Consider the following 10844-nt stretch of genomic DNA (forward strand, 5'->3'; position numbering starts at 1 on the left):
ACTCGGGTGTCCCTCTATCTCTTTCTCTTTCTCTCTTTTTCCCTGCTCATTTTGTTTGTCGCTCAGACGATATTTCGAAAAGAAGAACATCATTGATCGTCGTGAGAAGAATAAACGTGAAAAGAGCAGACTTCTCTATTATCTGATGCTCGTTCGAGGGACAATCAACCGGTAGACACCGCCGATGCGAACCGCGTAAATTAAAAGGAACCGCGAGAGCGAACGAGGTTCTGCACGGTTGAAAAGAGAAATCGCTTTAAAAATGGCGCGAGTCGATCCTTAAAGAAACGAGCGTACCGTGAATCATCTACGACGTCGAACGATGCTTTTCTTTTTCTCTTTCGCGAACCCGTTTAAAAGACGATTCACGGGGGGGAAGAGAAAAGAGAGAAAAGAAAAAGGAGAGAAAGAAGAAGAAGAAAGAAAAAAAGGAAAGGGAGAGAGAGAGAGAGAGATAAAACCATCGTAGCCGGTGGTTCAACTTCTTTTAGGCCCTTACGGTTACTTCTCTCTTTCTCGTGGGGCTCGTTAACGGAATCGCGGATCAATGTCGACCTTTGTCGCCGGTGCTCGTAATTTTATAGGATTTCATAACAACGAGAGCACATCGGGTACGTTTGGTATCGAATAGATTCGTATCGCGGTACGAAGGAAAGAAGGAAAAAAGGCGTGTGGGTTGTGGGGGTGGTAGTAGTAAGAGAGAAAGAGAGAGAGAGAGAGAGAGGAGGGACGAAGAGTAAGAGGCAAAGATGGGATCGGTGAAGTGGAGAGTTTCATGACGGGAGATCGTCTTGTTAAAAGTAGCCCGCCTCATTGCCTCCGATATTTGGTTGGTACTGCTCTTCTGTCAGGGTAGCTCGAGAACCGAGCATCATCTCAATAGCCACTCAAAACCTTCGACCGTGTACCGTCTTGTTACACGAGAGCGCGTATAGGTATAGATATGTTTAGGGCACGCGTCGAGATAGATCGCAAGTATGCTTGCTCATATCTACATATGTGTACGTGTGCGTGTGTATTTACGAGAGCGAAAGTTTCTTTTCGACGAATGATTTTTTTATCGATTTTATCGCAAGAAAGAACAACGACTAATTGACGAGACGAGGGCGAGGACATGCGAGAGAAGAAGAAGAAAAAGAAACAAAAGGAGAAGAAAAGAAGAAAAGAGAACAAGTGCGATTATTTTTAAAAAGAAAATACATCCGTGCCAGGATCGAAGAACGATCTCTCTCTCTCTCTCTCTCTCTCTCTCTCTCTCTCTCTCTCTCTCTCTCTCTCTCTCTCTCTCTCTCTCAGGAAGGATCGACAAAAAAGAAAAAAAAGAAAAAAGAGAAAGAAAAGAAATAGGGACCATCTTCGTAGGAGGCCGAGTTAATGAGACCTCTCCCCTGACTTTTCATATGCCAAGGGCTACTTATTTCGCATATCAGGACTCGAGAGCCAGGAGAGTTCCCGTTCTACATAACGTTCCTATAGAGATGTATGGGGCCAGAGGCTACGATGCTAGTACCTCGGCCAACACCTCAAGGCTAAACGGCCGCATATAAAAACGTGAAATATCAGGGGCATTTTCTTATCGCATAGCGGTCCGCGTTACCCATATGTAAAAACGAATAAAATCGTAGCGGTAAGTTGCGCCGGGGGAGAACGTGTGGCTCCGTAGTCGGGCACGCCTTCGGGCCACTCGCCCGAATCAGATTCGTACGTTCCTGGCATATAAGAGTCCGCGAGAGCGGATAAATCCTTGCTACGAGAATATCCTGTGTCCCTTACCCTACCACCCCTACCTTCCACCCTCTTATACCCCCACTCTATTATCGTCCCTATTTATTCTTCTACTTCGTCTTCTTTCTCCCTCTTATAAAACCTGCTACTTCTTTATCCACCTCCACCCTATCGTCCGCCTCGTAAGATCGCGTGACTCCTTTGAAAGATTCGAAACAACGAACGTAGTACCACTCGTAACGGTAAAGATTTTAAACGACAATCTCCTACTTAAGATTAGAATCGTCTAATTTATTTAAACCATACGAGTGGTTTCTTTTCGAAACGTTGGATAAAGGGCTCTCTCCTCTCTCTTTTTCCATCCCCTCCCTATCGGTCTTCTTCTTACTCTTTTTGTTCTTGTTCTTCTTCCTCTTTTCTGGGAACATCGAACGGAACCTTACGAATTACTCCCCAGAGATCTCTGGCAGAGAAGAGCGGCCCTATAGTCACCCCCACCGTCATCACCACCACTACCACCATCACCAACAACTACGGTAACGTCTGCCGATGTCGAAAACACGTGTGCGCCATAGCGTAGATACAAGCAGACCAGGTTGGAATCGTCTGACCCATTTGCAACGTCACCCGGACAATTTCCAGCCAGCGAAGTTCCATCTTCGGGGCTTCGGGGCCGAGCGCAGGGAGCTCCCGTGATATTAGAACAAACGATTTCATCTCCTCGATTCCGCCTACACCGTCTTCTTCTCCCCTTGCCTCTCCTCTCCTTCCTCCTCCCCCTCCACCTCCTCCTCCTCCTCCTCCTCCTCCTCCTACAAATCCTCCCTCTTTCATCCCTTTCTCCACCGAAATTTCCTTCCCTACGTCCTACGCCAAAATACGTTTCTGTACATGCGTGAACCCCTGTTTCCTAGTATCGAACGGCCAAGTCTACGAGGAATCTTCCTCGTCGTTAAATCTACTCTTTCCTCTCCTCCATCCACCCCCTATCCCTTCCAAACTCCCCTCGATTACGACACCTCAACGATTTCGTCGATATCCAAAGGATACATTTTCTTATTAAATCGTTACAGTTTCGAAGTTTCGCAAAATCTCTCTCGGTGATCATCCTCGATCTTTCGTAATCGCGATCTATATTTTTTGTTTTCTTTTTTCCTTTTTCCTTTTTTTTTTTTTTTTCATACAGATATATCCATACGTACGTACGCACATCGCGAATAAATATCGTAGAATTTGACAAACTGTAAAAGAGAGGATATGTTCGCGGTGTATAATAATAAAATACTAGAGGATAATTGTCGAAATTAATCTATGTAATCTAAAGACCGAGAGGAAGTGTATTTCTGGTGAACGCAGGAGTAATAGAAGGACGACGAATCGCTCTCTGTTGGATTAAATACCCGTTCCCGTTTTAGGTATCCACGATTACCTTTCCACGTGGTACTGGATAAATCGGAATTGCGTAATATCGTGCGCCCGAGTGCGCGCTCGCGAGTAGAATTGCGTAAAGGCAAATATGCAATAGACTACCTGAACGTCCCGTATTGTACGATTGTCTCCGTTCTCCGCTCCCGTTTCGCGGGAAATGCAAGGCAGGCATTTCCCGGCATTGTAACCACCCCGTCGAGTTCGGAGTATTGCCAGCCTCAACGTTTGAATTGCATTACCTATTATTGCTTATTGTTCGGCTCGCTCGCTTCGCATGCTACGATTCTCCTTCCCCCACTCCGAGTCTACAATTCCCTCCCCCTATTCCCACCTCCCTCTCTCCACACCTCACTTTCACCCCGGAATCACCCCAGAACCACCCCCACCCACTTTCCGGCTCTTTGCTTTCTACGCTCGACGTTCTCTCTCTCCCTCTCTCTCTCTCTCTCTCTCTCTCTTTCTCTCTTCATCTTTTGCAACCGTATATCGCGCATCTTTCTTCCGACTATATTTCTCTTCTCTCTTAGTTACTAAATATTCTAAGAATATCATTGATCCGATCTTTCTTACTCGCTCGTTTATAGATATTATTCGTCTGCCGCGTAACTAACAAACGTTGGTCTCGTGTATTTTTTCTTTTTCTTTTTTTTTTTTTTTTTTTTTATTATATATCGTCAAAAAGATGAATGTATTTTACTTTTTCTTTTTTTTTTTTTTTTTTTTATTTACTTTATCCTACAACATTTGCCGAAAACGCATTTCATTCCACGTTAAACGATCCTACGTCGGTCGGATTATTAATTAGTTCATAGTTCTTGCTCGAGTAAACCCGATTTCGATCTCGGTAAGACCGAAAGACCACCAAACTTGGAAGGAAAAGTCTGAAAGCTCAGTCGTTCTAACTCCAAAGGTAAATGACACGGGAAATATGTATAATCCTTACGGTAGTTCGACCTTTGAACTGGAACGACTTACTGCACGACCGTCAACGTTATAACCAGCGTCTTCCACTTTATATACATGTCCCTTCTCTTTTCCTCTCTCTCTCTATCTCTCTCTCTCTCTCTCTCTTCCTCTTTCTCGAAATTCTCCTCTTGTCAGTTTTATGTCAATCTCGGAATAGAGCGGAACATTGTCGCTTCGAAATTGTGCGTAACTATGACGATAGTTTGGTTGGGTTGGATTGGCAAAATTAATGAAAATTCGAGACGCGAGTTTCAAAGAAGAAGAAGAAGAAGAAGAAGACAGGGGATGAGATGAGACACTAAAGTGGAAAGCGGATATATTCGAGATTCGTGTGCGTTATAAGGAAGAATAGAAATGCTCTTCTAGGCCGACGAGGGCTCGACTAATCGTGACAAATACTGATCCGGGATTGCCGAATTATAAACTAATGTCTCGAGGAAACTTGTGACTCTGAAATGACTTTGCTACCTCTTCCCCTACCTCTTCTCGATTATTATACTTAACCATCCGTTTCTATGGCCTTCGACCTTCGTCGTACATTTGCTATTTTATATATATATATACATATATATATATATATATATATATATTTCACAAATTTCGACAGATTTCCTCAAAAGTACAACGAGCATCTTCTTCTAACATTTTTTTCTCTTTATTCATTCGACTATCTCTTTTTCTTTTTCATCATCTTTTTTTTCACGAGTATTATTAATCAAAAAAAAAAAAAAAAAAAAGAAAAAGAAATAATGAAGAAAAAAAATTTTTCGTGGATTTTCAATGATAGATTAATCCTCGTTTGACGAGCAATCGATTGAGTTTTTAAGTAACGACTATCAAAGTTTAAATAAATGATGGAAAGTCTGTTAGAGAAGCAAACGTTATCGTCTCTCTCTTTCTCTTAGAAAAAGGAAATTGGATGATATTTTCCTCAACGATCAAATCTTATTGCCAATTGAAAGAGGAAAAGTTCGCGCGGTACATTTACCCGAAGAAATCACCGTACGACGGGAAAAGTCTAAGAGCGAAAATGGCGCGTTTCTCTCTCTCTCTCTCTCTCTCGCCGTATCGTCGAAAACCCTCGACAATTCCAATAACGAGTTTTATCTACAGAGAGAGAAAGAGAGAAAGAAAAAGAGAGAGAGAGAGAGAGAGAGAGAGAGACTATCGCTTGGTCTAAATTCTTTTTCTTAAAAAAAGACAACGAGAAAAAACAAAAAAAAAAATAAATAAATTTCCTTGATGTTGTCGGAAGAAAAAAAGAAGAGAGAGAATAAAGAAATGAAAGGAAATATTTAAAAACTAATCGAGATATAAGGAGAAAGCAAGGTGATGAAAAAAGAAGGCAAGGGAGAATAGACGAAAGTGTGTGTCTTTATGTATGTGTATATATATAGAAGCAATCCAATTTCGATGACCCTCGGTCATAATTTCATCTATCAGTAGCCGCAAACGGGCATAGACCCTGGTCGATACTTTCGCGAGAAGAAGATTTCGTTCTGGGATACGCCATGAGATATAATGAGAGCCCGAAAAGCGTCAGCGGCGTCTAATGTCGAAAATTATAGCATATTGGCAATAAAATCCCAAGCAGGGTTTGCCCCAATAGCCAAGCCGGTTAAGCATGGTTTCTACTCTCCATTGGGGTGACCAGCACCGAGATTGGGTGAGGGGGAGGAGGGAGGCAAGATGGGAGGGTGATCGGGAGGAGAGGGAGGGATTGCTAGCTTATTGTAACGAACGTTGGAACCACGTTTTGCCATTACGGGTAATCTTGTCCCGGGAGAATGTCCGATATTACGTTGATATCGCAGATCGATAATTCGAATTCTTTTTTTGCCTTTTCTACGTGCCAAATTTAATAAGATACGCGGCCGATTAAGAATAACGAGGAAATTATATTATTTCGTAAGTCGTATGAAAAACATTTTAAGGAATGCTATTAAAAAAGAAAAAAATTATAAGGATTGAATCTCGAAACGAACGATAATAGTAATTAAGAAGGGAAAAAAGGAAAGGAAATTAAAAAAATGAAAAGAGAAAAAAAGGAACAATGTCGCGGAGGAGGAATAATAAAAGGAAATGCAAAAATCGTTTGAAAGTTAACGAACGTTGGTGATCTCTGATAATCTATTCGGGTGGATTGTTCTTCTTCTTCTATTTCTTTCTGAATGAAACTTAAGCGGAATCGGATCGATCCCCGTCGAGTTCTATGTCCGAACAATGCGTCAATACCGTTCTGGCATCGATTCTCCTTATTCTCATCCAACCAGACATTCTGTTTCGTCTTGGCGGCCTACAGCAAATAATCTCGGAATCTTCCTCGGTATCGTAATCGTCGTCCGTTCCTCCGGAACTTCCGGTAGTCGCTCGAGAAACCGACTCGTTCGAGTCTACGTCGCTTTCTGTCTGAAACGTTGGGTATATATATTAATATTACCGTTGACAGATAGAAATTCGTTCCAACAAATTCGAATGAACGTACTCGATCGGTAAACGTTTGATCTTCCTCCTTTTCCCGTGTAAACTTCGCAGTGTTCTCCGACGAGACCGACTCTACGTTGGTAGTCTCGTGACAACTCGAAACTCTGGATACCGAAAAGTTAGACGTCGATGCCACCGATTTTTCTTCGTTCGACTTTCTACGAAGATAATTCGATTTCCAATTACCATCGGAACCCTTAGCGAAACCACCACGAGTTAATTTCTTCAATGACTCGGAAACTTTAAACTTGTTGCGCGTTCGGAGCGGACAATTGGCCGATTCTTTGACCCCTGTCGATACCGATGTTGACTCGTAACGCGCTTGATCTTTCAACTTGTCGTTCTCGTCCTGCAATTGCTTCACCAGAAATTCGTACTTCTTAATGGTCGCGTCTCTGTTACTCTTGAACAAACTCATTTCACGTTCCTTACGAAGCAATTGGGTTTTAACTCGAATAAGTTCGTCTTTCTTGTCGTCGAGATCTTGGACGGTACGCGTTAACAACGTAGCTTTATTTTCATACATTACCAATTTAGATTTAAGATCATCGATCTCCTCTCTCGAACTCTTTTCTATCTCGATACGCAATTCCTCGGAGTTTATCAGCTCCTTTCTAATCGAATCCATTCTTTCTTTTATATCGATTATTTCGTTATCCAGTTCCTTAATCTTTTCTTTATTCGTCGAATTGCTATGGAAGATATTGGTTACGTCCTTTCTCAAATGCGTTATCTCCTCCTCCTTCTCTTCTACCAACGATAAAAAATATTTCAATTTCATTTCCAAACTTAATTGCACTTCCAATCGTTTACGTAATTCCTGGCACAGTTCTTTCCTATCCTTGTGATATTCGGCGACGATCGCCGTCATATCGTTCAATCGATCCGTCAAATCGTTTAACTTGCTTAGATCGCGATTAGCCTTCGTTATCTTTTGATTCGCTTCGTTCAGATCGATCGTCTTCGACGTTAAATCTCTCTTGAGCTCGTTCAATTTCGACAAGTGTTCTATCTTGCAATACGCCATCTGTAAATCCAATCTGTGCTTCAACCATCGCGATAGGTCCTCCAAACGTTGACAATTAAAGTTGTGAGGTCGAAAAGACTTCCTCGGTACGAGTCCGATTTCTCCGGTTTCTTCCGTTTCTTCCATTAATTTCAATCTTTCGTTCAATTCACGTTGCTTCGTTCTTTCTTCCTCGTACGTTCTCGCGTCGACCAATTCCGCTAATTTCTCCAACTGTTTCGATTCTTTTCGCAACACCGTAGTATCGCTTTCGTTCTCGATCATACTTTTGTCGTTCGAGTTGGTAGAAACGAGCTTCCAATCGATGGTTTCTTCGATTACGATGCCAGAATCGTTTTTACTACTGGCGTCGCTCGATCTAAAATCGTTCCCGGAAAACTCGAACATACTTTTCTTCTCGTTCATAATACTGGCGACGTTCGAACGATTTCCTTTGATAAAACGTTTCGTATCCGTGAGATCGTTCTCGCGTTTCTTAACGTCGACGTGAGCTTGAACGATGAAATCTCTTGGTAATTCGTTGATACCGTCACCGAAATATAAGATTTCCGTGATGGACGATAATCTCTCGTCGACGCTCGAATGATTTTTCTCGAATTGAGATAGAAATATTTTATCGGTATCTATCGGCGATATTTCCTCCAAATAATATGGCGGTTGAGGCGTGAACGAATCCTTTCGTTCGCATTCCATGTACCTTACGACGCTTTCCAATGCCTCGATTTTTTTCAATAAGATAACGTTCCTATTCTCGGCATCCTTGCAAGCCAGCTCGGTCTCGTTCAATTCTTTCTCACAAGATTCCAATTGTATCGTCAGCGCTTGTATATTAATCGTCTTTTCCGAAAGTTCTTTTCTCAATTCGTTTATTTCGTTCAATTCGTCGTTGATCGCTTCCTCCTCGACGTAAAACGTTTTCAAATCCGATATACGTTTCCCGATGAATCTCTTTTTCTCGTCTATAACGTTCTTCAATTTAATCGCTAAATTATCCATATCGTCGTTCACCTCGTCTTCGGGGATATTCAATTTGGATATCTCAGATTTTGCGAGATCTTGAAAATCCTTTAATTCCCTCTTAAGCAGCACCAATTCCGAACTGTATTTATTATTTTCAGCTAGCACTATACGTTTCTCGTGTTGCAAATTATTCAGTGCGTTTTCCAAATCCCGTATCTTTCTCGTAGCGTCGATATTTTCAGCTTGTAAGTCTTTGTAAATGACAACGTCCTCGTCCGTCTCGCTTACGAACGAGAGCTCGTCTCTCTTACGTTTTTTAGCGTATATACATTCCTCCGAAATATTTTCCACTTGATCGTCGACGATCGAAACGTTTCTCGAACTTTCCTCTCGAACATTACGATCGGCCTCGACAATAACATTTCTCGGGCTGTAGATCGTCTTGTTGTTCTCATCGTCTACGGTACTGGACGATTTAAATTCGTTACAAATTCCGGTCTCGTTGATCCTTGTTGAATTATGACGATTGGATACTTCTTTCGTGCCAAATTTTTTCAATTCCTTTTTATCGGACGTTATTTGTCTCGCGATGGACGATACCTTCAATATACTTTTAATTTCGTTTATTAGTTCCGACGAAGTATCGATATTTACCAGAAAAGTTACGCGCTCGTTCCCGGACAACGCTCTTTGAAACATCCTCGTCAATTTCGATTCTCGAAATGGACCAGCTACGTGATCGTTGCTATGCTTGCTTGATTCTTTTTTCTGTTTTTTCCGAACAGTTTTTAAACATCTACCGAGTACCAACAAACTTTTGTTAATATTTCTTGCCTCCTTCAATCTCTCGCTGCTTAATCCGCTTAATCCTTTGGATCGTCCGGATCCAGCGAGATCGCAAAAAGTCAATGTACTGGCTTCGGTTTCGTGAGGCGCGTATGCTTTCTGATACTTCAACAATCCTATTGTGAATATGGTATGAGACCTTGAACATTTAGGATTTAACGTTGTAAAGGAGGTACTCATCCTGGCTTGTCCGGCAACTAAAATTTGACAAGCCTCGAACGGTGTCGTTACGTAGATCGTTGTCAATCCCTTAACGTAAGTGAGACCGTTCTTATCACCGATCAATTTCAATGGACGATTTCTCAATGGTTCCTCGAAGTCGAGAAGATCGTAAATATTGTCGTTGTAGATCTCGGCGAACGACAACCATACGGCGTACATCGATTCCCCGTTACACTCGTCACGTTTACTTCCCAATCCTATGATCGATCTTTCCGAATTCTCCAATGATTTTCTTGCTTCCGTAAATCTTTCGGTGTTGATCAAAGGCGATCTCAAAAGTTTCGCTTTCCTTTCCGACTCCTCCAATCTCTCGTTGTCGTCCAAGCTCATCAATGTATTGTTCGAATAGAGTTTATACCAAGGCACAAGAGTACAATTTATACTCGAGAATATGTGCTCGATACTACGGGGAATCAAACCCGGTTGATCCGGTGTACCGTGAAGCGTGTAAGTCTTACCGGAATTAGTCGTACCGTAACTCATTATCGTTGAATTTTGTCCTGTCAAAAAATCGACGATTCGTTTTTTCATGGTCTCCTCGAAGAATTCCGCTTGTGATACGTCGGATTGAAATATCTTCGTGAAGTAATATCTTTTGCTCGCGTTATGATCCACGTTGCTCTTTTTACTTATAACCAGAGGATATCTACAATTTTTACGGCCGACGCTCGGCTTGAATTTCGTTATAAGAGTCGTAGAATTTAATACCTCGTAATAGTTTTCATTTTCATTGATCGACATACCCTTTGGAATTTTTTTCGATTTCGGTTTAATTTTTAAATATACTTCGAAGGTCGAAACTTTCGGCTCGCATGGACTTTCAGGAATCGAATCTTCCTCGTCGTAATCGATCGATCCCATCTCGTCGGATTCTTCGATCGGGACATACTCAATGGTTGATCGAGCGATAGGCGATTTAACTTTATTATCATCGGATATCATTGTAATACATCAAATGGTGTAAATAAATGAATAATGAAAATATATAATAAAGGGAAATAATTGCAAAGATATCCAACGGCAATATAAAGTATTCAAACTCGTAACGAAGGAGAACGCATATCGTTCTGATTAACTTTAATAAATATTTTGGAACCATTAACACGACGCGTTCTAACCATTAACCAAGATCATCGTCACTGTTTAAAAAGCGAAACCGTTTCACACAAATGAATAATTGATATTT

General features: G+C 41.6%; 2 protein-coding genes across 3 annotated transcripts; both read right to left on the minus strand.

Moving 5' to 3' along the window:
• Positions 1–6278: 6278 nt before the first annotated feature.
• On the minus strand, positions 6279–8374 carry LOC122636751 (myosin-3-like). 2 transcript variants are annotated; one of them, XM_043828333.1, is made up of 2 exons: positions 6605–8374; positions 6279–6528 (listed from the first exon to the last, which is right to left on the minus strand). In XM_043828333.1, exons 1-2 carry the CDS (start codon positions 8321–8323, stop codon positions 6298–6300), a joined length of 1950 nt encoding a protein of 649 aa, XP_043684268.1. In that variant the 5' UTR covers positions 8324–8374; the 3' UTR covers positions 6279–6297. The 2 variants fall into 2 exon arrangements, with proteins under 2 accessions (XP_043684268.1, XP_043684269.1); XM_043828334.1 differs by having other exon boundaries at positions 6449–6524.
• Positions 8329–10600, minus strand: LOC122636847 (kinesin-like protein subito). The gene is made up of 2 exons (XM_043828482.1): positions 8428–10600; positions 8329–8336 (listed from the first exon to the last, which is right to left on the minus strand). The coding sequence occupies exons 1-2, from the start codon at positions 10598–10600 to the stop codon at positions 8329–8331; spliced, it is 2181 nt and encodes a 726-aa protein (XP_043684417.1).
• Between the last annotated feature and the right edge of the window lie 244 nt (positions 10601–10844).

The sequence above is a fragment of the Vespula pensylvanica genome, chromosome 23, assembly GCF_014466175.1.
Source record: "Vespula pensylvanica isolate Volc-1 chromosome 23, ASM1446617v1, whole genome shotgun sequence".
NCBI classification, from domain to species: Eukaryota; Metazoa; Arthropoda; class Insecta; order Hymenoptera; family Vespidae; genus Vespula; species Vespula pensylvanica.